We start from the raw sequence: 24,707 nt of genomic DNA, 5'->3' as shown, positions 1-24,707 counted from the left end.
TATGCTAAGTACCTCCTTATATATTTTTTGCAAAAAATATTTTAATTTCCACTTTTTTTCAACCTATATTATACCCTTAAGATAATACAATTGATGTAAGAAAATACAAATAGATTTTTCTCCGAATGTTTTTATAAGCATACCTACATTTTAACAATAACTTTGCAGTAATATCATTTTTTCTTAAGCAATGGAGAATTTATTTTTGATTTATGATAATATGCAAGGTTGATCAATAAATAGTAAGTTTAACATTTGTAAAGGGTTAACCAGTAAACTTTTATATTCAAGTTCTTTGTCAATGATTTCAAATAATTGGATAAGCATTTCTTTATAAACATTTATGTTGAGACTCTGAATAAACTTTTCGCCTACCTTGTCTGAGGAATGCAGGTTTGATATTAAATAATAGATTTTGGTTGATCCTTGCTGTTAGAATTACAATAGTAGTAAGCAGCAATGTTTTTGTGGTTTTGCAAAGTGTGATTTTTTGTAACTTAGTGTTCTAAATTATTGTGTATAAGAAATTTTTGTTAAACGCAAAAAATAATATCATCGTACTGACAATAATGTGTACGTTCATGTTTGAGGCGTCACATTTGCAATAATTCTCATCATATCATTTAGCTATGAGTGTTATGTTTCTATTTGTGTATATTAAGTAAATCAGGGTCGGATAGTGTAGTTAAACTTGTAGTAAAAATTATGATTTATTCCTATGTTAAAAAGTACTTCTGATAAACAAATTTTTGGATTAGCCATACCGTGTTTTTAATACTGTAAACTTAATTCTTAATTAAATTCAATGTGCCATAATGCCATTATTACCGATAAATATTTATTTACTAACAAATGCATTGTAACAATTTATAATTGTAGACTATTGTGAAAATGTTTGCATATAAAAAGCTGTGCATTGCATGATTGATAAAAATTTCCTACATTTGAAAGCAACCATAGTAGAAAGCCAATTTCACTACCTACATTTTATGACTATTTCGGTTTATAAGTACAATAGTGTAGTTTTTTTAAATGTGTAGAATATTAGGTAGGTATAGGTCAAACAAAGTTCGCAATGAAATGCATTTTATTAGTACTTTTTTAAAGTAGTAGATGATTTGATATAGAGCATTCCCTTAGTACGAGTATGAATGCCTTTTGAGGTTTTGTAGATGTTTGTTACTTTGTTTTCTTGCAGCCTTTTTCGAAAAACATATAAATAAGACATATAAATGAACTTCTTTATGTCTGTAAAATGTATAATTCGTGCTAAGGGCAAGAGCATATGTTGTTAGGGAATGTGTTGTATGGTGTTATGTATTATCTAAGTTCACGAGATGGCTAGGAGTGTTCAAACTGTTTTCTCAAATTAAAGGCTGTGCTTATCATATTTGGTGTGTTAGATTTAAATTACACATGTTGAATATTTTAGTTATAATATTTTCTATATAAATGTTATTGCATAGCGTTCGAGGGAATAACCGTGATTTAATTTAAATCGTTAGTTTTATAGTTTGATCTGTTCTGTTGAGTAAAATTGCAATAAACGTGTGCATTTTTTTCGGTATTGATATAAGTACTTTGAAGTTAAATTGTTCATATACATCAAAAAAAGGAACCATGTTTTTGGTTTGTTATGTAGCTTATACTGCTGACTGCCTGACCTGAGATTTATCGCCATTAAATCATCTATAAGTAGGATCATGATCTTACGAGTAGTAAAGATTGAGATAAAATACGCACATAGTAAGTACTGCGGGATCCTAATATTTTATGTGGTTAAAAGCCTGGAAATAACAAATAAGTAACCTATACATACATATATGTACTTACCTCAGATTGGCTCGAAGAAAAATGCCTTTTTCAATACTTTACAATGAATAAGTTACCTATAGTTTGATGAATGCACGTGACAAGTACTGCAATAGCTTACAGAAATATACAAATAAATTATTCAAGTTCCTGTTGTACACTGTTATAATTATTATTTCAAATTATACCGTAACATAAATAATTAAATAAGTATATAAGGCATGAAATTCACGACCATAGATTTGCTGTTTTTATTTAAAAATACTTTAAATCTTAATGCTAAACATATGTAAGTATCTTAGTATTGTTAGTTATTTGTTATGTATTATAAAATTCGCGAACAAAATATATCTACATAATACAAAAAATATTCAAATATGCTTTCATCATTTTCATCATTAAAGATGAGTACGAACTAGTAATCTGTAGGTATATACTAGATGGTATGTGGGTACTAGAACCAGGTACTTTTAGGTAGAAAAAGACTTTTCCATCTCATTGTAAATGTCAAACGACAAATACTCACGGCATGTAAAGTATCACACAAAAGAAAGTTGTGACCTCGAGCTTTGACACCAAAAGATGGAATAAAATTAAAAAAACTCTATTGAGAAAGAGAACATAATATAATGTTTAACCTTAGTTATGTTTTTTCTAATATTAGATCTACTTGGTTAGGTAAGAAAACTGAGGTAAATCCGGAAATTGTTTTGTTTGCGTTAACGATTGCACATCACTTCAATAATTAGTAAGTTACACGTATAGTTTTTATTATATTTCTAGGTTTTGATTATTAAGTAATATTAAAGTTATTATCTATCAGACAATACGTAATATAAAAGTATAAATCATTGGTATGAATCAAATCTTGTCAATGTATGAGTCGAATTTGTGTGTTAAATAATATTTAGATATTGATTAAATTTTTAACGTGCTGAGAGAATACATAAGTGTATTTGTGTACGTTAAACCTACAACAAAAATAAAAATACGTTACGCTAGGTTTTGGGAATCGATAGAGGTAGCTTCAATTTGCGCTTTTCCTTAAATCTAAATCTCGACTGGGTGTCTAAATAGAACCTGAAAATAAAATTTCTCACATGTCTATGTCTTCATAATCGGCACTTTAGTTAACAACGAAATTTTTTTTATAGGGTTTAGTTTTCTAGTCGAAGTTTGTCTACTACGTGTGTTTTTGTAAGTTTCGGATTAGGTTTGTTGGAAATATTTGAGTAAGCTGTAGGCATACTAATTTTGTTGTAATTAAATTCGTCCATAAATGCTGCCAAACAGGTGAAGTTTTGATCTTGTTTCATTATGATAATAAGTTGAATTAACAATCTTGCTACAGTTAGCAGCTCGTTTACCTTTACGGGATGTTAAAGGCAAATATTCCAAACACATTAAAATTAGTACCTACACTACGATTAACATGGTCTTACTTACTTACCTTACGTATTCGAAAACTGAAAAGTAAATACCATTCAGTCTACATCATTCTAAAGATAAATATCTACATTCCCTATTTATGATTGCAATTACGAAATCCTAATACAATACCCATGTACTTACTTGAAAATATATCAATGTTTTAAATTATAATTGCATTATTCTGCAATGATGTTGTGATCATAAAATGATTTGACTGATATACCATCCCATTATGGTTGTGAATAATCAAAAATAAATTAATAGAATATTGTAAACTGAAATGTAGCAGACGCTCCAGTGAACATGAAATTCACACGAAAATACGATCATCTGATTATGTTACTCTATTTCAATTCATCAGATTTTTATATAAATCTAATTAAGATAAAATATCTATCTAAGTTGTTACTTTGTAATTTACTACGAACGAGAGAAAATATCACTGGAGCCTTTTCTGCTTTCTTTAATAAATTTATTATGCTCATTGTTTTTATTATGTGTATTGATTTATTGTAAAAATCTTGCACAAATTATGTTAATGTTTCGCTTTTTTAACTTTAATTATCCGAATTTACCCCAGTTTTGCTCTAGTCAATTTCCTCGCTAGAATACTTATCAAACAAATAAAAGCATTTATTTTAGTAACATTAATGTATTTTAAACTTTAGAACTAAAATAATGATGACATTTATAAGGTGATATTTGGTACATAAACTTGACAGTTTATTTTTTGTACTAGCGCTAAGTTTGTTAGTAGTTGTTAAAGTAATATAAATTTACTGATCAGATATGTTTTCCCACGAAGCCATCACACAGCAGTGATTAAAGCGTGATTTAAAATCAAAGAGCTCCATTGGGTTTACATATTTGGATATTTATGCGATAGAGATACCGGAAGTTGTGGTCTAATGCCTTCGTGAGAAAGGGTATCTGTAATACATTTAAGAAATTTCATTCCCTACACCACTCCTAGACCCTATTACTGTTAATACAATACATTCATGTTTAAAATGGCACTACAAACAATTTCATTACATAACAATGTTAATCAGGATTAATGTGATAAGAGCAACATAAGCATACTTATAAAATACAAGAAATAACTGATTTTTTAACGTTTAATCAAACAGTTTACATTCCTCGTTCGTGTTTGTCATTATTAAATCTTTAGCTGATCTGGAGATGTGTTTTATTATTCACCGTAAGCATTGTGCTTTTATGTTGCTATGTTACGATAAAATAAAATTTTGAGTGTTTTAGAGTGCTAAGGAAAATTATTTTCACCGGGTTCGATCCCCAGTTACGTTATGAAAATCTATATTTTTCTTTCTCTGGGTTGTATCTTAATTGTTTATCTATATTACGTTAATAATTATATATATCGTCCAGTGAGTAATCCATAACAAAAGCCTGGAACTTGTTCCATCACGAAACAATAGTAAAGCAGTGTTATGTTTCTGCGCAATTACTATTAATATTTTTACTCCATCCGCACTCGATTAAATAATTTATCAAGCTAAATTATTCATAGATTAGATAGACATAAACCTGAGATACCCTTTCTTTTCACTTAATAGAAGACATTCAGCTCGTCTCTTGAACGTCGGTGGGCGAATCGGTAAGGAACGCGTGAGGCCTATAAAGGGTAACAGTTTTAAATCACACCTTTTTATTAGTTATATATATTCTTGTGAATATTAAACGATGCTCTTACGTTGAGGGAAAACATCGTGACGATACCTGCACATTCAGGAAACTGGATGTATAACCATTATCAATGCAATTTGAGTTGGGTTCTCCTTTTAGGTTGCGGAGGTCAGATTGGAGTCGCCTGGTCTAAAAACCTGACACGTTCATTCCGGGATCCATGGTCAAAGACATGCGCCATGCTCCTCTCTAGAGGATTCAACCGGGACTAAGACCAGGAGGAAGAAACTCAGCTTGTAGATTAGACATATTTTATAACATGTCTAGGTATATTAGGGAGAAGCAGGAAAAATAAAATAATTTTATTATATAATATATATGACATATATAACATTCATCAGTCTAACTAAGACTTCAGGACACATAACTATACATTGATAGCCGTGAAGAAAATAAAATTAAAGGTACATAGTTGCGTCGACTGTTGCACACAAACTTTTAAATCCGATTACTAATAATTGAAAATATTTTGCCCGTTTTCCGATTAATACAATTCCCCACAAAATCAATGTGATTAACACCAGATATTAAATTTATTGGATGACTTTCGATAATCACTGCGTGATTAACGTGGATGGAGTCATTATTTAGTCGGCAATATTATTAAGTGCGGTTGAGAGTGTTTACTCAAAATCAATATAACAAAAATGAAGCATTTTTGGAAAAGACGAGAAATATTAACTCAACTCAAATTGTAAAAATATAATGTGCATTAAATTCGTTAATCTCATGGCACGCTGAGATGTCTCAGTCAATTAAATTGACGGAAACAATTTACATATATGTATAATTATAAATTACTCGAAAAATAATAGTTCAAGTTACACCCAAACGATAGTTACATATATTTTCAGCTACATAACATAAAATTATTTAAAATATGGGTACATATCTTAGAACACAATAAACTTGCGTGATAATAAAGGCCACGACTGCCCAATCCTTGTGTTGACTGAAGAAATTTATGGTTCCTTTACACTCGTAATATAATTCGTGTATTTTTTACATGTAATAACTCTTGAACACCTGAACTGATTAGAGAGGGCGAGATGCGTGGAATGATATTACCCTGAAAATATTAGTTTCAGGATTGGGACGCGGACTTATCGGAACAGTGCGCATGATAATGCTAGATGATGTGCATGCGTTGGCAGTCGTGTCTTTTCACATTAACTTACGTAACTCGTCTTAAAGAGGACTACATTTCTATACAATATAATTTATAGACATAAAGAAAAGGTTTGCCCTACCGACACCGCACCACATCGTTTACATTTCAGAGAAGCAATCATTTTAAAATATCCACTTTTGAAATAATAACCAAGTAGAAGGCGAGTACTATATTTACTTAAATTGTGTAATACTTAGTTCACTAACCAACGGAATAAACGTCTCGATAGCTCTGTCTACATTCAACAAGTCGTTTAGTGTAGTAAACATACAATGATTGCTTGCTTGGTTAGCATGCAAATAATTTATTCTTATTTTGACTTAGTTGAAATAAAATTTAGGTGGCCTTTTTAATATGTAACGCCAACAAAACATAGTTAAAAAGTTTTTTAACAAAAGAATAATATCGATCGAAATTAGATTAGATTGATTTTTTATAGACCGTTCGCATGACGCTGCTTAAACGTACGACTTAAAATATTTATACCTACACATTCTGATCATTACGCTCTGGTTGTGAATAATTAACTACTTGTTCGATAATCGATATCCTAACAAGGCGTGCTTTGTTTTTAAGTTGTAATAAGTAGCTTTTGCAGTTGTGAGCTTAGCCTCGATACATTTTTATGCATGCCATAATTTTGATAAATTTACAGGATTTGGTGAGTGTTGATCATTTAATGTTTCTGTATGCCTAATTTCAGTATAATTCGTTTGACGATTTTATTGTTTACGTCATTATAAGGAATTAATACTTTACTTTTTATAGTTTGCAGAATATTAATCCCCTTAATATGTGAAAAGAACTGTCTTTCATATTTTACGACAAATTTAACTTTTGGGATATCAACGGTAACCAAAGTAGAAAATATTTAAATGGTCCGCAATTTTGTTTAACGGGAGATTTGATAGGTTGTCAGAGTAATATGGTGTGACCCAGCAGCCATTGTTAATGATATGGCACGGTGCAGAGTTTGGGTTTACTTGTTTTGATACTAACTACGTTTAAAGACTAACTACAATGCAATGTAAATATTGAATTTAGAGAAGGAACTCTTCATAATCTTTTTTTAATAAGGTACAAGGATTACAATAAGCTTGTTAGTATTTGTGCCCTTTAAATATTGATATGACATCGACATGTGCAGGTAGGAAGAACACAAATATATCAAAGTAAGGTACTATAATTCCTTGGTTACTTCGCCTGGATACGAATGCTTACTTTAACTTGTTGGTAAAAACGATCGAAAACGTTTCGATCTTTTTATGACAAATTTTCTTTCATATTGCGTTAATTCCATTAAGGATATGATGAAAAACGAACTTTCTCTAATTGGCCTGGGTCTTATAAGAGAAACTAGATGTTAATCTTTATAAGTATTTATTATATTGTATTCAAAAACTGTGTAGTAATTAAGAAGTACTTTTTGAATGATGTTTGAATAACCAATGTTTTTTATGAAACCGGGAATATTATCTTGGAAATATAAGGCATAAAGCGAAGTATTAATATAAGTAGGAACATAATATTTTTTTTTAGGCCGATGTACCATGGAGAGTCGTTTATATCAACAAATAGATTTTTTTTGATACCAACAAGTGAACCTTATAATTGATACCTATAATTTATTTTTCATTTTATAAATCACCGCCCATAAATACATAAAGATCGGTTTTCTAAGAGTAGCGTGTGTGAACTGCTATAAATGCTTTATCTTATTAATTACGATTCTAATATATTAATTCCTGTTATGCCATTATTTTGTGAGGTGCTTGACATTAATATTAAGATTCTAACTATAGTTCCAATATATATATACCTATAGTTCAACAAGGACTGAATCAAAAAAGTGATTTTCAGTAAATATTGAGCACAAATGCAACAGTTATTGATAAATAACATTAGAATGTTCAAAATACCATTAGGTTTCACGTGAAACTGCGAAGTACGACCATTTGAATTTTAAAAATGAAGTTAAAGGAAGATATACTTATTTTTAAAATCAAAATGGTCAGAGGGCAGCTTCGTGTTAGTTTTCAAGCTCTGGAATTTATATCTTATATGAATAAATACATCATAAAACCAAGAAGTATCAGGAACTTTGCCCTGTTTGAACCATGCGAACCGCCACCATTTATGACCGCCGTCTAGAGACGACTATGAACCTTTAAAAAGTCAAGTTTATTCTGATACGATAAAATATTAGGGGTTCGGTTAAGCCAATAATTATCTAATTTTAAATCAAAACACCCCTTAAAAATCTAGTAATTAACTTTTTCAGACCAGCAGAGAAATTGATAAATTTACTCCCACTGTTCACAAAATTGATATCAATTACAATAATTGCGTAGTGTATTTAGTTGGGCGACTGCAGTTATCGAAACAGATCAATTAACATAGTGAAACTTTTGACTTTGGTATACCTAGTCTTAGATCTTAGTAAATAGAGTGCTAGCCATAGGTAGTTTATTTTTGAATAAGAAGAACATAATTTTGAAGATTATAATCACGACGGAGTGGCGTGGTGTGAGATCGAGTGGAGGTGGTAGCGGTATCTCGATGCGCAGTTAATCCTTGGGTTGAGGCTTTACCACCTCGCACTTCCCAGGGGTTGGTGTGGGGTCCTCAGTGAAAAGCGGATTTTTCACCTCCATGTCTCCAGTCTTAGAAAAAAAAAGGTTAAATAAGTTATACGAATTTATTTGTAACTCCAAGATATAATCGGGATACGCATTCTTAAGTATTGAGTTAGGTTTTTGTAAAGGCTCTTAATATTTAATTACTATAAAATTCAACATCATTTATATACTAAACATAGATATTTTATTAATAATTGATAAAAACAGCTTACCGTAGCAAATCCAGGGCATTCGTATACGGTGTAGTCACCTTCTTCATTCTCTTCTTCAGATTCGGGGTCGGATATAGAACCGTTGCGTTGCTCCAAACCATTCCTGTATACAATAGTGAAGTTAATATGTTAGTTTAATTTTATTGCCTTAAAGTTTACTAAGAAATATATGTAGTGCAAGATAATTGATAAAAAATAACGGGAGTGAAGGGAAGAAGGATCACGATAGAATGTGAGCATATGAGAGTAAAAAACAATGCTTTATATTTTAATATTAAAAGTGATGTAATATTATTTCAAATAAGAAATCATGGCTAGGCGTCGCGAATGATGAGCTTTAGAACTGAGGACGCCGAAGACCAGAAAAAGTGGAAAGAGACAAAGACCCCTAAAAAAATAGGTGGATGGTGCAACTGGGAACACGCAAAGATGAGAGAAAATTTTAACCAGTCTTCTAATGTTGTATGAAGCACACAAAACCCCTTATAATTTACCTCTCCATAGCTATGATCTGCTGTTTCTGGTGCTGGTAGTGGTACATGTGGGCCGAGTGAGCTAGTTTCCTATCCCCAGACGTGTCTATAGTCGGTCCAGTTACCCCGTAAGCTGGGTAGTCCACGTCAGCCGCTGCTTTTCCCTTTTTGAATAACCTTACATATGAAAGGTTACATTATTTAGTCTAGTTTTCATAGCATAATATTATTATATTAGACAAAAGCAGAATTACTCGTATTTAATTAAATTAATAATAGCTGTATTATTCTTTGCTCGATTGAGTGACAAAAAGTAATTGGCCGCGAACTTAGACCTCGCGAGTGTGAAATTGTGAATATCTCGCGTCAATAATAAGCAGTGAGAATAGTTTCTAAAAGTTACACTAACTTCTTTCGTTAAAAACAAATGAAGGAATATTTTTATTTATTTAAATCTTAGTTGAGTCTTAAAGCAACAAGTAACCTTTATAATCCAAAAAATTCAGATTAAGTCTACTCATCGAAATGTGGAATTTATTATAACATAAATAAAAGACATATTGTGCACTTACGTGTACCACCCGATGGCAAATCCGAACACGGCCATAGTTATCGCAGCTCCAATGGCGGCGATAAGGGCGACACCGTAAATAGACTCCGCGGGGTCGCTCGCTGTCTCCAGCACGTGGACATGCCTAGGCCTGTCTGTGGAGTGACCTTCCTCATGCGAGCTAATCAATTAATGTATATTTAGTTATTGTTTTGTAGATCATTATAAAGATAACAAAAAATCCACAGTCTTTGATCGAATAATCAATGTTATTTGAAAACTTGGAAGTTTAAAACACTACACACGTAACGACTTATTATGAGAGGCTAATAGTTTCGAGTTTTAATCTCTTTATACGGAAATGTTCTTTCTGCAAATAATTACGAACGGCTGCCAACAACACACTTTGGGATTTCCTTACTACAAATGCTTGGTTATTACGCTGAATCTATCTGCTATGAAAGTAGAGTTTAGATATACATATGTTGGAAATTCTTTTTTTAACAGGCGGATATAAATTATCTGAATACAAACTGAAACACGGCTAGGAATAGTATAAGTATTGAATACGTCGCTATTGACTTATGCTCTTGGCCCTACTGTAATTCAACTAACAAATATCTTTTATCTATTGATAAACTAGTTATAAACTCTAAGTGTTGGCACATTGTTTGGCCTGCGATCCGCTCCCTTGCTTAAAGGCGATCTGTTGTGTAATGCAATGAATGCAATGGCGAGCTCTTTCCTGCTTCGACCGTTGAGGTGGCAACACGTTGTTGGACGTGTTATTTGTATACTTATATATTTATTAATTCACTGATAATGTGAAAATAATACGTTTCCTATTATTAATTTTAACTTCTTCAATGATTGTTACATGCCACACATAACAGAAGACCATAGCATATATAGCATGGTGGGAAGACTGTAGATTCTCGGTTGTGTCTCACAAGATTGGCGTTGGCCCTTTTCTAGCCATGCTTTAATATAATTTGTCCGCAATAGACGTTATGAGCAGCTGAGATGTATAAATTTATTGTTATGTAGCACAAATATACATTCTGGTAACATAAGTAGCTGTCTGAAGGCGAACAAGCCACATAGCAATTAATTGAGAAGCACCTAGTTGCCATCTTGACAAGAGGCGTGCGGTGGCTTCGTAAACCGAAGTCATTATCACGCAGAGATAGTTTCACTTCACTAGTGGTTACGTGTGTAGATAAAGGACTGAACCTCACTACAGAACTAATCACTAAAGCTAGGACCATAGAAATCTAAATGAAGTATTTGCATTTAAATTTTTTGTTTTTGTTTTGTTGAACTACTATAACGTAATTATAATTTAATACATTATATAAAATAAAACATTTATTCATTTAATTTTCCATGTTTACGACAATCGTTGATTCTGAAATAATGCAGGTAAGTTTTAAAAAAAATCTATTCTAAAAAGAAGATTTGTACGTAACCCAAATAGTAACTAAGTTCATAGCATGAGAACATTTCTGAAGAAAAAAGGAATATTGCTACAAGGCACAAAAAACGTTATAAAAATTTGCCACGGTAGAACATATTTTGTGAAAAATATTTAAACCTACTATCATAATTATTTACTTATTGTTTCATAATTGCATATTATGACTGAGTTACGAGTAGCCACTGAATAAGGAGTAAATATTTCAGAATCATCAGTTGTTAGAATCCTTTATTGCATTTGTGTCACACAGTATCAAGTGTGCCAGTGTACCTTTATAATTGAGTATATATGTTTGAAATGTCATGTATAATCTACCATAAACCAAGTAAAAATATATAAACAATAAGTTATTACAGATTTATTTATGAAACAATTTATCGACGAAACAGGAATAATTGATATAATACCTAATCACCACCTCGGCTAGTTAGAACTTATAATACAAGTAAAATATATTTATGTAATAAATACTTTTCATTTACCAAAACAACACATAATAAATTCGCTAAAGCATGCATCATATAAATTATTCAATACTCAACCAAAATAACAAATATTGTACGTTAGATATTTTTATACAAATAAAACCTACTTTAGTTGCACACGTTTCTTTTAAAAATTGCAGCAAAAATTCCGTGTCATAAAATAGTAACAAGATGCAGTGGAAATTCTCCTCGGGAGCGGAATTTTCTTGGAGAAGACGCACAAACTTTTAAGTGGTTTAATAAATCCGAGCCGAGGGACTTAACACGAACTGCCGTCGCATCGGGATCAATCGGGATCATATTATAAAGATAAATGTGCAGTATTTCTGCTGGAAAATTTCTTGATAAAGTTATTTCTGCGAAAAATCTAGGGATGATCTGATATTAGAAAAAGTTTGACAGCAGATGTTGGACTATTTTGGATAAGTGCTCGTATGGTTTAAAATGTTAATATTAAATATTCTTATAAGGTAAAGACAACACGTTAGTGTTCAATTATATTATTTTTCAAGTTTTTATGTAAAACAGCAACGAAGTAATATAGAATATATTATTTATACCATTAAAATATATTTACACCTATAAAGGTGTTATGGCCCAATTCATTGATAACTAATAAACTTCGACTATTTACCTTTTCCCCGTTTTGCAAAATTTTTGATGGAACAAATTAAACATGTTTTAGTATATTGTTTTCTCTTGATTGGGAATTTGAGTGCGATTGATCACAATTTGATGGTATGCGATTTGGAGTCTAAGGTGGTGTGCGCGAGTTCACTAAATGGCTTTTTACTCTTGCCTTGAAAATCCCTAAGGTGTGATGTGAACAGACATAAAAAAAGAATAATATAAGTAATTGTACGAGTGTAATCAAGACCGAGAACATGCTTAATATTGCAACTTTAACACCTACTTAACTAATTTATAATATAAAATTTTATTGATTAGAATTTATTTCGGACTGATAAATTTTCTTTAATGTGATAAGATTATTATTATTTATAAGTTAGTATTGGTTAAAAAGAAATATTTTGGGAAAAAAACAATATACCTACAGAACAGTTACTGTAGACATATTGTTTCAGCGAATCGGGAATCTCGATTATCCTGCAATTTGACAACAAATTTTTTTCAAAAAATTGTGTTATCTAATTGCACAGTTTAAGCGCTAATACGAACATGATCTAGTGTTATGTTTCAGATTATTGGCAAAATGTGTATTTTTTAATTTCATGCCAGCTATCGAAAGGGTTTGCATAGTGGGGGAGGTAAGGTTTTCTCTAAGTGTTTGATATTGACATTGTTATCACCTCTCATAATCATCATCATCACCGGAATGATCTATTTTCAACCACTTCAGGTTGGTTGGCAGTAAAGAGACGGGTAATCTGTACTCCTTAGACGTCCTGCAATAGATACTACAATGGCTACTAAGAAAATTTTATATGCTACTACTAAATACATTACGATAAAAGCTTCACAAATACACTAATACACTAAACTTTTATAAAAATAAATGTAACTCGTATAAATATAGGCCTTAAATTTATTAATAATTAAACTAAATACATAGGTATCATAGAAACGAAAAAATCTAATTTTAACCTTATAGGATTATCATATTTTTTCTTATCATATTTTATGAAGTAGTATTTTTTCTATTTGATATAGAATGATAATCATATAATTCTAAGTACAAAAAAATATATTTGGTATTTAAAATAATACTTATGCTAGTACTAACTAATCTAAAAAGTGGGGAGATCTTACCGTGACGCTGATTATAAATTATAAAATACATAAAAGGTGAATATACTAATGTCAAAAATGGTTAGATACAAGTTGTAACAAGATGTGACAAGCATACCTAATGTGCACGCGCTTGAACTGCTGCATATCGGGCGTTCTACAAAAGGACACACAATTAAAGTCATGTTTCATGCAAACAGGTATTGACGTAAGTGGAGTACATGCCGACAATAACATAGACAGATTATAAGAAATAGTGAGAAGAATAGAAAATGAGATTTATACGTATTGTTTTAGCTCCCGACCAAAATAGGTTTTGTAAGTAGGAAGTAGCTGAAGAAATGGACCGATTCTGATGCACTGTTTTTCAATCGAAAGTTTCGTCTGATATCTCTTATTCTTACGAGTAAGATTACATTTTTGACCAGCGGTTCAGACAGAATTGAGGATATCTATGATTCATCGTTTTTGATAGTCCTTGCTTAAAAAAATGCCCTAGAAAATACTAGAAAAATTAAATTTGCGTGTTTCCGTAGCAATCAACTGCGCTTGTCAGATTTTTATCATGCAAACAAACAATTGGAAATACTAGGTTTCAACAAATAATTTCTAGTCCTTCATGTTAAAAAGGATGTGAATAAATACATAGATCCCTATGATCTTTATAAGAACTTTCGTCAGAATTGATTACTGTCACAAATTAAAGTAGAAGTCAATGAAATACCGATTGTGAAAGTAAGAAAGAAATAAAAAGTTTCAAGCTCATTGTATGATAGCCAAGTAAGTGCATAAAAGAGTGGCAGTGTAAAGTTTTAATGAATCGATCAAAGTGACGCAGGCTAATTGATCTAGAGGTATGAAATATTAAGTGAATCGTTGTTGGTTTTAACATTTTTTTTTTGTAATAGAGAAATACCATGATACATAATGATTGATTGAATGAATGATTGAAATGACATGCACATGCCTAAATACCTAGTCAGATACAAATGTAATTAGAATTTTCATGAAAATGATGTACCTATGTAAGTAAATTCATCAGTTTTTTTTCCAGAAAGTGGTTATTTTGATAGCTGAATGGAAAAATAACTGCCACCTAAAGGTTCTTATAAGCCACAAATTATATCTATATGAATTATTCAATCACTGGGAAATTAATTCTTACTAGAACATGAAAGTTTGATGATAGAATTAAAATGAATGAGGCTGCAATAGTTTAAAATTGACTTTCATGCAATGGAACTACAAATTAACGAATCAAATTCTCTATGGATATTAACAAACTTTTAAATTATACGCAAAGTGTACACAAGCCGATTGGAAATTAATCTGACATGGTGTGAGAATACTAAATCTCCACACATAATTTCATAGAGCTATTTAATATTAACTTTTAAGCAAAAAGGTTCTTAAATCTATATACTCACAGGCCACTCCTGAGACGATCAAGGTTTTCAGAGACAAGTGTCTTGGATCTGCTCAAAGGATTTTGGCGTATCTGCCGAGGAGGTTCGAGAAGCATAGCTGCTTGGGGTTTTCCATTCCCACCACCTTCATGCATAACATGTTCTTGAACAGGCAAAGCTGTAAAATATACGCTATTTTTCTTTAAACCTCTGCCAAGGTCTCGGAAGCAAAATAAACTAACCATTCAATTAATGTAATAAATTTCTCAAAATAGCTTTTTAAAAATGAAGAGAATTGGAATTTAATCTGCTTATGGCAAGGCTTTAAGGTTTCTTATTTTAGGGTAGTGGGAAGCAACCCGTCACTATCTGAATCTCAATAACATCATTTATCCACTCTTTACTGAACGCGGCATTTAAGTCTTTTCGTGATTGTTGGCCCCGTAAGCGATTAACTGTTCATTTTAAACGTCCACGTCTACGTCCAAAACTGTATATAGAGAATATTGCTAGGCATACATATTTGAGATATTTGTTGTATTGTTTTCTACCTTTCTAATTTTCATATTTATATTTTCGTTTATACCAGCTCAGATTAAAATTGTGTTGAATTGGAACTTAATCTGCTTACAGTATTGGAATGGTATTGGAATATTTATTATTACTTTCGCTCGACCTGTGTTTGTTTTAAGAGGAAATTTTATATATGCAATTCATTTTATCCACTGAAGCTCAGATTACCTAATAATAGGTAGGCACACTTATATTTGAGACAAATCAGCAGCCGATGTACCTAGGTAAATTTATTAATTTGTATTAGTTACTTACGTGACGCTTTTCCTGCATTAGGGTCAAAATCAAAATAGCCTTTATCCAATGGCGTTAGTGCAAATTTATCATTACTTTGGTTCGGAGATTCAATATTGGATTGTTCTTTAACGTCGCTTTCTTTTGAGTTTGGTTCTGCGTCAGCGATTTGAGTTTCTGAAGAGATAAATGTTTGAGGTGGAGCCAGTTGGGAATTCATCGAATTCTGCTCATAAGACGGCTCTTCCTGAATTCTGGCACTGTCAAGCATAGTGCCTAGATCAGATTCCCGGGCCATCCATCTCGGAACGTCCATATCGTATGCATTGGCGTTGTCTTCTTCATCCTGCATTTGACTGATACGTTCTATTTCCTACGTAAAAAAAATATAACCTATATTAGACAAAATTTACGTAACTCAAAATTAATCCTCCAAAGGAAGGAGGAAGGATTAATCCTTCCGAATAGGCTACTCCACTTATACACCTGGCCAAAGTGGTCAAATATATAGAAACAATAACAAAACATGTTTTTTAATAAAATATTTGTTGTTGTGTTCACAAAATTTAATAATATTTCATGGAGGTAGGCTCTGGTATTAATTTATTAGAAACAATAATCATCTGAAAGAATTTATTTTTCTGACAGTTTCAACACAAGACAGACAAATATAAAAAGAACTCCAAACTAAGAAAAGTAGTCACTTTTCCTCTCTTTTAAACAAAAAGGAGAGGAAGAGATGTTATCCATTAATTTTAAATGGTACCTATTATTTGTGGCCACTAAAGGAGTTCGCAACAAAAGAACATGAGTTTGTTCGCCCTTATTAAGTTATATCAAAGTATATTGTATAAACATTGCCTGGCGTCATGACTATATAGGCATATGAAGTGTGTACCTTAATTTCTTCAATTATGTTAATTCATTTTAACGTATTTCAGAATGGGTATTGTAAATTTTAATGTACAGCACACAGTGGTGAAAAGGACAGAATAAAATAAATAAAAAAATATATACGGGACAAATTACACAGATTGAGTTAGCCTCGAAGTAAGTTCGAGACTTGTGTTACGAGATACTAACTCAACGATACTATATTTTATAATAAATACTTATATAGATAAACATCCAAGACCCAGGTCAATCAGAAAAAGTTATTTTCTCATCATGCCCTGGCCGGGATTCGAACCCGGGACCTCCGGTGTCACAGACAAGCATACCTACTACCGCTGCGCCACGGAGGCCACTAAAATTTTCAAAGCCAACATAAAGTGCCAATTCGCCACAATATTGCATTCTCAAAAGAAATATTTAAATCTACTTTTATCTTAAAGTATCCAGACGGTAACCTAAATCCAGCGTAGCAGCCAGTTGCACAGAGCATCTTAAAATAGTATCGAGTAGGCTATCTACGTTTGTGGGATACCTTGAAATGCAATCTTAGAATCTGGGTCACTTCAGATGTAGGTGAGATATACGTTAAAATTTCTATGTTTGTCTTTAGAATTAGAAAAAACCTTCTTCGAATTGGACTGAGTCTTGAATTTTTATTTATATAAATATTTATTACTTACTTATTTATTATAAGATCGAATTTACTTCATGCTTAACTCAATCTGTGTAATTTTGCCGGTATATATTTATATATTTGTAGTTACTTGCTACTTAATTTATGAAAATTTATTTACTGACTATTAAAATAAGACCTGTCGTTTTTATTTGGGATATGCTTTTTTAAATATCTACCTGTTTCTCTTGTATATATTGTAAACAAACTAAAATTCGTGACTATAACAGCACTTAGTAACAGCAATACTAACTAACGAGCAAATGTATATACTTTCATAATCACTTTGTGCCATTTCGAACTCAGTACTGGAAAAGTTACCCAATATATATGAAATATAAAATTAGTACTGCTACAAGGAAAATTTTGAAACATAATTTATATAACTTTGGTGAAGCTTCTTCAGAACCCAACATAATTATCAATTAAAATTTTCAATGAAATTGGAACACCGTTTAAAATTCGTTTACGTTTAAAATTTCAAATTTTTCTACAAAAATAGTACGTACCTATTTAATATAATACTTATTACAATTTCTAGTAAAGAAAGGCAACATGCATTTTAAATGCAATAATAACGGGTCATGTTCGGTGCAACGAAGGTCGAATGCTTACTATAATTCCTATTGAATATTGGAACATAATGCTTGACAAGACGCGACAAATTATGGTTATGTAATTATATAGCGCGGTGGCGCGGTGTGGTGCAGAAATTAGTAGCACCGACTAATGAGGAACCGCTTGCTTCACGACCTTTGACTTCTTATCTAGATGACTTCAAACCCGTTATTTCGCTTTTAGATTTTAATAGATTTATTTTTAAAAAAAATTAGTAGTTGGAAAAGGAAAAATATATATATGCTACTAAATTACACACTGTACAATCATAGATGTTTTTTGATCTAGTTAAGTCTGGTCGAAAATTACCATAAGTTGTAAGTAAATCTTTCCATTTGTTTTCAGCTTTCGTTATCCAAAGATATCTATAATTTCTCCTTCCTCTTCGTTGTAGTCCCGGTTGGAAGCTTACCACTCTAAAGAGACGCCCATGGTTTGCCTTTGACCATTAATCCTGAATTGGGCAAGGCAGGTTTTTATACGGAACGTCTGCTATTTGACCTCCGCAACCTTTGCAGGGAACCTAATCCATATTGGATCATGATTACACCATCCAATTGCCTGAATGTGCAGGTTTCCTCACGATGTTTTCCCTCACCGTAAGAGTATCGGTTAGTATTCAAATCAATGCACATAACTTCGAAAATATTTATTGGTACATCAGCGACGCTCCCATACAAAGATATCTACAATAAACGGTGCAGTTATAAAAGAATTTAACTGAAATTAACAAGGTTTACGTAAGCCTCACTGCTAAGCTAAATTTTGGTTGTGAAATATTAGCCTATATCCATTGCTTATCAGAGAGGGCGTCATTACCCAATTGTGTTCGTGTTGTAGGCTTGCACCGACGGGTATAAAGCGGTTCTGCAACTAGCTTCGCAACGCAAATGTATATCGTATGCTTAAATATGCGAGGGTATGTAGTTAACCCGGTTCCTTTGACCGTTGTTGATGCATCAAGTAATAAATTAATGGATGCTGGGAATTTTCTAGTCTTCAATTTCGATTAGATGTTCCCTGCTTGTGACACCCCAGGGTCTTGCCATTGTCTACAAGGTAATTGAATATATCCGATCCCATTATTCAATATTGCAACTGATACAAATGGAGATAAGTGCATAATGCAACCTGGTCAAGTGCACGACTGACTTTGATTCTTGCTGATATTTCGAGTGGTCTCGTCAGGGGTCACTTTAAGCCAAATTTTTTATTATACTTTAATATACATATGCATTAGAATTATATGCACTGTTACAGTAATGCTAATCTACTCTCATTACAATTACTAAGTAATAAGTATTGTAATCACAATTAAAATGTTGATACCATATTGTTTACTCATTTTATTGACAGTGTAAATAATAATGAAGAATTAATTTTAAAGATCAATGATACTTATTCGTAATTCATTTCAAAAGTTAAGCATGCAAAATGTCCCTCGGGCAATTAAAATGTTCATTTATGTATCACTTATTCGTAGAAATATTTCAAAGTGAATAATTTACGAGTACATTTCTGTAACGAAATTAATAATATTACTAGCACGTATTTCTATTGAACATTTACAAATCGCTGATGAACATTTCCGATTTCTGATGAAACATGAAATGAAACTCGTAGATAGTAATTATAAAAAACGCTTTTGTTATTATTTTATCAACCCAGGTAATAAAAACAAAAATCTTTCTATCATCCGTAGATAGATCGTAAAATATTCATTTTATATTTATATTATATTCAGACCGATGCGGGATGGAATGAAAGTTAAATAATATGTAGATACAGTTTTCAATGCAATGGGTCCAAAAATACTTTTGTTAAGTACAGTATAGATACTGATTAGGACTAGAGTCCTATGTCAAAAATCACAGTTTGATCCTGAATTGCGAACTAGTCAAATAGCCATTATTTGGTAGAAGATGTTTTACTGTAAATACCTGTACAATATCAGAGAACTCATTATTGGAGACATTAAAATTTCAATTAATTATACATTGATTATCGCAGGGGAATTAGAGATTTACACAACTCTGATTAGAGTCCAAGCGATAGCGACAAAATATAGTTTTACAAATATTTATTCCCCTGCGATAATCAACGAAGTTTAATTAATTAGAATTTTCTATCTAATGGCCGCGATAATGGTCTTCTTTATTACAACACAGGAACTAACTTCTATGAGTCGACGATCTAGAGTCAAGCGTTAGTTTCTGAGCCAGGAATTGGGACGCGCCACGGATTAGGGTAAAAGTGAATCTCTTGTTCTAAAAGGTGGTACTTACTTTACTCAGCCAGTCTTGCTCCTGCACAGCTGGGCCGCGGACTCTCTCATTTCGGAAGTGGGGAGCCATGTAACGGTCGTAGAAGAATGCTCCGACATATTCTCGAGCTGTCAGCGGTGGCACAGGCCTCCTGTAGGGAGACTGTCTTCCCGCATTCGGAGACGGTGTTGGTTCAGGCCCTACGGCATAGGTATTGTTAACCTCCTTGTAATACATACTTAAATAAAATCATGCCTCTTTCCTGGATGGGTGGGCAGAGATATCTTTCCAGTTGCCACAATCCCTGCATACTTGTTTTGCTTTATCGAAATTCATGACTCTCTTCATGCATATTGGTTTATGTTTACCCCCTTGTAATCCGTGAACAAAAGATTGAAATACATTTCGCTACATGTACTTAGTTGGCATGCTTAATATTTGGTTATATGTTTGTAAATTACTGACGCAAATCTATCTTAATACATCATAGAAATTAGTATTTTTGAAATGTTTATTAGAGAAAATGTAGGTTGTTGTTGTGTAAGCTGACACGTTCAAAATCAAAGTTCAAAAAATATTTAATTTCAGGTCACCATTTCTTCTTTAACGCAAACAACCAAAAATCTTAGCCATGCAATAGTTCGTTAGGTAGACTTGAATGTATGGAGAATAGACCGAATATTAAATCAATGAATATGTAAGAGGAAGCACGAAATAACCCATCAACGATGAACTGCAAAGCCGCAAATTGGATTCATTACGGACTTCGTAGGTATCCTCTCATTATAGAGGAAAATAGGAATGTAGCGAGCGAGATCCAATATCCAGAAAATATAACAGGACAAGCAAACTCACGAATAATTACTTGTACTTAGATTGTATGAACAAAATACATACAACAAATCAAATTGTACGTAATTATTACTTACAGGGAATTATTTTGATTTCGGATGATGATGGTATGAAAGACTTGAAAATCTGTTTAAAATTTTTAACTAGTTATTCTGCGTCGTAAAGTTCTTAGCTTAGGTTTCTAGGTAGGGAATAAACGGGGTAACTGCATTTGAGTCGATACTTTTTTAACACACTCCATCTTAAATCATGAAGACTCACCGACTTAACGGTTCCTGAAGATGAAGGTTTCCTAAAGATATTTGCATCTAACATTGGTGAAAATTATAATTGATGTAATTCAGAAAAAAGTTATTCCTACATCCCTTTGATACATATGTATATCATAACTTGTCAGAATATTTACCAATAGAATTTTTACGAGTGAAACCACTGGCAAAAGCTTTTAAAATATAACAGCCCGTCTCGTGATATTGTTGGAAGATAGCCGAAAAAGTCATGTCCATTCGTTTTCAGTTTCCACAAAACAATTTGTTTTCAAACTAGACATTTATTTTATTTTGAAACCTTTGTAAAACAGGGTCCGGTGTTTCCTTTTTTATAAAAACTAAAATATATAATTCGAATACATTCGAATAAAAAATAACAACAACTACAAAAAATAACATCACTTAAAGTTAACCACAGAAAGTTTAATGTTGTGTAAGTATTTCGTTTTCTGAGCATTAAATACACATAAATTTGTCTCGCCCTGTTTGGAAACTCTGAATGCTGAAATGAATTTGACAAATGCAATTAGTCTGCGAGTAACCAGAGTCATATCGTGCAATTCACAAACATTAAATTGCATTTCACTTGGCTTTTATTAATAAATTACATAGACGAATACATTTACGTATTTCAAGCTTACTTTTCCATTCAAGCTCTATAGAATTCACAGAAAAATAAAGATTGCTTGGTTTAATACATTTATTTCACATTTTTTATTGCAACTCACTGTATAGCATTTTATGTAGTTAGTTTAGTTTTTTGGGCTATAGTAGCGACGGGAGCCCAAAGACTCACACGAAATGTGTGCGAAGAGGAAGTTGCGGTAATTGCAAAGAATAGCAGAATATAAAAAGAATAATTTTTGGACCTGGTATTATGTCAATTCCGGTGGGCATTGTGTCGCTCTAGCAGAACTTTTCTACAAAGCGACTGTAATATTTTCTTCCTGTAGAGAAAATCTTCCTGTAAAGAAAAAGCCGCGGAAACGATTGCTATGCTCAATACTACTTTTAGGAAAATTACCCTGAATAAACTCAGGATCAATAAGTGATTTCATGTTCATAAAAATGTAGTTGTGAAATCGTGGTGATCCAGTCAGGCACCCCCGGCGTTATGACATTTTACACTTCCATCCTTCGAGAGTATAGCTCTCGCGACTCCACTCTGACCGGCCAGTTAAGGCAAGCCAGAGGTAGGGCTCCTGTCCCTCATCGGTTTCCACTCCGACGTTGGCGAAGGAAGATCGGAGGCGAGGTAAAGGGGCCTCCCCTGGATGCACTTAGGTCCGTGGGGTCGCTACTCCCCAACAGGTCGCCACGAGCTCCCCTGCAGTGACTGATTGCACTGGGAAGGTGACCCAGGGTAGCGACGGGGTCGTCACGTTACTTTAATTGTAAGTTACTTATTTCATAGTATTTTTTAAATTTAACCGAGTGAGATTTGGCTTAATTGAGAATTAATGGATTGAATTAAAAGATGGGTAATAAAATTGAACTATAATAGTAACTAAAACTTATTTGTGTCTACCGATACATGTTGGTATAAGTTAGTTAGTAAATAAGAAATTAATCCTACAGCTATGCTTAAAATATACCTAAGTAAGTGTAGGTGTATAATTGTATGTGAAGGGCAGGAGTAACCGAGCGCGTAACAGGTGTCAGTCTTTTCACTTGAACAAGTAGGTAGTTTATTTCATATCAGTATGATATTCTTTTTTCTAATATAAAATCGCTAACATCGCAGAAAAGTTTTACATTGATAATTTCGCGTTATAGCCCAGCATAATTGTAATTCGCTAAACATTGAGGGAAACGGGTTAGTTATCTATGCTGATAAGAGGTTATTTTGTCATATTTTTTAAGCGTTAGAACTTAGTAACTTACCAGGTGGGCGAGCGAGGGCGCACGCCGCCGCTAGGATGAGAGCCGCCAACGACCGCATCCCGAATTGCAGCCCTCCTGCGAGGCGCGCCCGAATCTTCTGTTTACTGCACGATCCACGATCTACCGTGGACGCGCAAGCACCCGCGCCGATCGATATCCCGCCCACATAAAATCAACAGTTCGACGCGTACACACACAACTTTGCAAAAACGACCATATGACCGTAAACATAAACGCTAAACCCCGCAACACTTACGTTCTTTTTCAATGATAAAACTCATCACTATCGTAGTGGACGCGAAAATAGCATTCAAGTAGAGACTGCTTAAAGTCCATGTTATAACTGCACGCCATTTTTAAAGTAAGTTTTAAACTTGTCTATCTTGCATTTTATAAACGGTAGCAATTTATAAAAATAAATAACGGCTCGTAAAGTTTCATTTTTAACTAACTATGTACTTAGAGAAAATTAAAAAACTTGGATATTTATTATATTTGAGAAATATGAAAAATTTACTTTGCCAAATTGTTTAAATTCTGAAGTCAATAAATATAAATGGCCCTTTTTGTATTTGTTTAATATTCCAATAACATTACTTTCATGTTTAAAAGATTACAAAATTATTTTTGTATTATTTTCTTTTGTCCTTCCTTTTATATTCGTTTTCTTACTTATTGTATTTCTACTTCCACGTGTTTCCTTTATTTATTTTTTAACAATAATTAGGAAGTACCTTGGCGTAAAGCGTCTGTCTTTGTATTTATAAGTTCAGAAAAGTGTATTTTGTGTCATTTATGAACCATTGCATAATACTTACCTATCTATACCTACCAATTTTCCAAATTTGAGCATAATAGCATGGACCATTGGGTACCTACCAACCTTATAAGACTACGGCGTTCGTTATTTCTTTATATTTAAGTACAGTTCTTTCAGAAGCGGTGTTTAGTTGATATTGATCTAGACATTTGACTTTTGAAACGAAGTTTATCATTAAATATTTTAAATAATTTAAATAATATATACTTATAACTAGCTGTTGTAGTAGTTGTGTTGTAGCCCGCAACATCGTCCGCGTGGAATAGTTATTTTGGGCATCATTGCAGCCCTCAAGGATGTCCACCTGTTTTTTTTTTCACAATTTCCATTATTTCTTCTCTCCTAATAGTTACAGCGTGATGTTATATAGCCTAAAGCCTTCCTCGATAAATGATCTATTCAATGCAAAAAGAATTTTGTAATTCGAACCAGTAGTTCCTGAAATTAGCGCGTTCAAACAAACAAACAAACAAACAAACTCTTCAGCTTTATAATATTAGTATAGATAATACAT

General features: G+C 32.5%; 1 protein-coding gene across 2 annotated transcripts; it reads right to left on the bottom strand.

Moving 5' to 3' along the window:
* Positions 1 to 5,147: 5,147 nt before the first annotated feature.
* Positions 5,148 to 23,485, bottom strand: LOC106134041 (protein cab-1). 2 transcript variants are annotated; one of them, XM_013333990.2, is made up of 9 exons: positions 23,374 to 23,485; positions 20,390 to 20,568; positions 15,941 to 16,292; positions 15,134 to 15,290; positions 13,825 to 13,863; positions 10,018 to 10,176; positions 9,467 to 9,622; positions 8,973 to 9,075; positions 5,148 to 8,784 (listed from the first exon to the last, which is right to left on the bottom strand). In XM_013333990.2, the coding sequence occupies exons 1-9, from the start codon at positions 23,429 to 23,431 to the stop codon at positions 8,689 to 8,691; spliced, it is 1,299 nt and encodes a 432-aa protein (XP_013189444.1). In that variant the 5' UTR covers positions 23,432 to 23,485; the 3' UTR covers positions 5,148 to 8,688. The 2 variants fall into 2 exon arrangements, with proteins under 2 accessions (XP_013189444.1, XP_013189445.1); XM_013333991.2 differs by lacking the exon at positions 13,825 to 13,863.
* Between the last annotated feature and the right edge of the window lie 1,222 nt (positions 23,486 to 24,707).

Source organism: Amyelois transitella, chromosome Z, assembly GCF_032362555.1.
Source record: "Amyelois transitella isolate CPQ chromosome Z, ilAmyTran1.1, whole genome shotgun sequence".
NCBI classification, from domain to species: domain Eukaryota; kingdom Metazoa; phylum Arthropoda; class Insecta; order Lepidoptera; family Pyralidae; genus Amyelois; species Amyelois transitella.
This window is presented reverse-complemented; position numbering and strand designations above follow the sequence as displayed.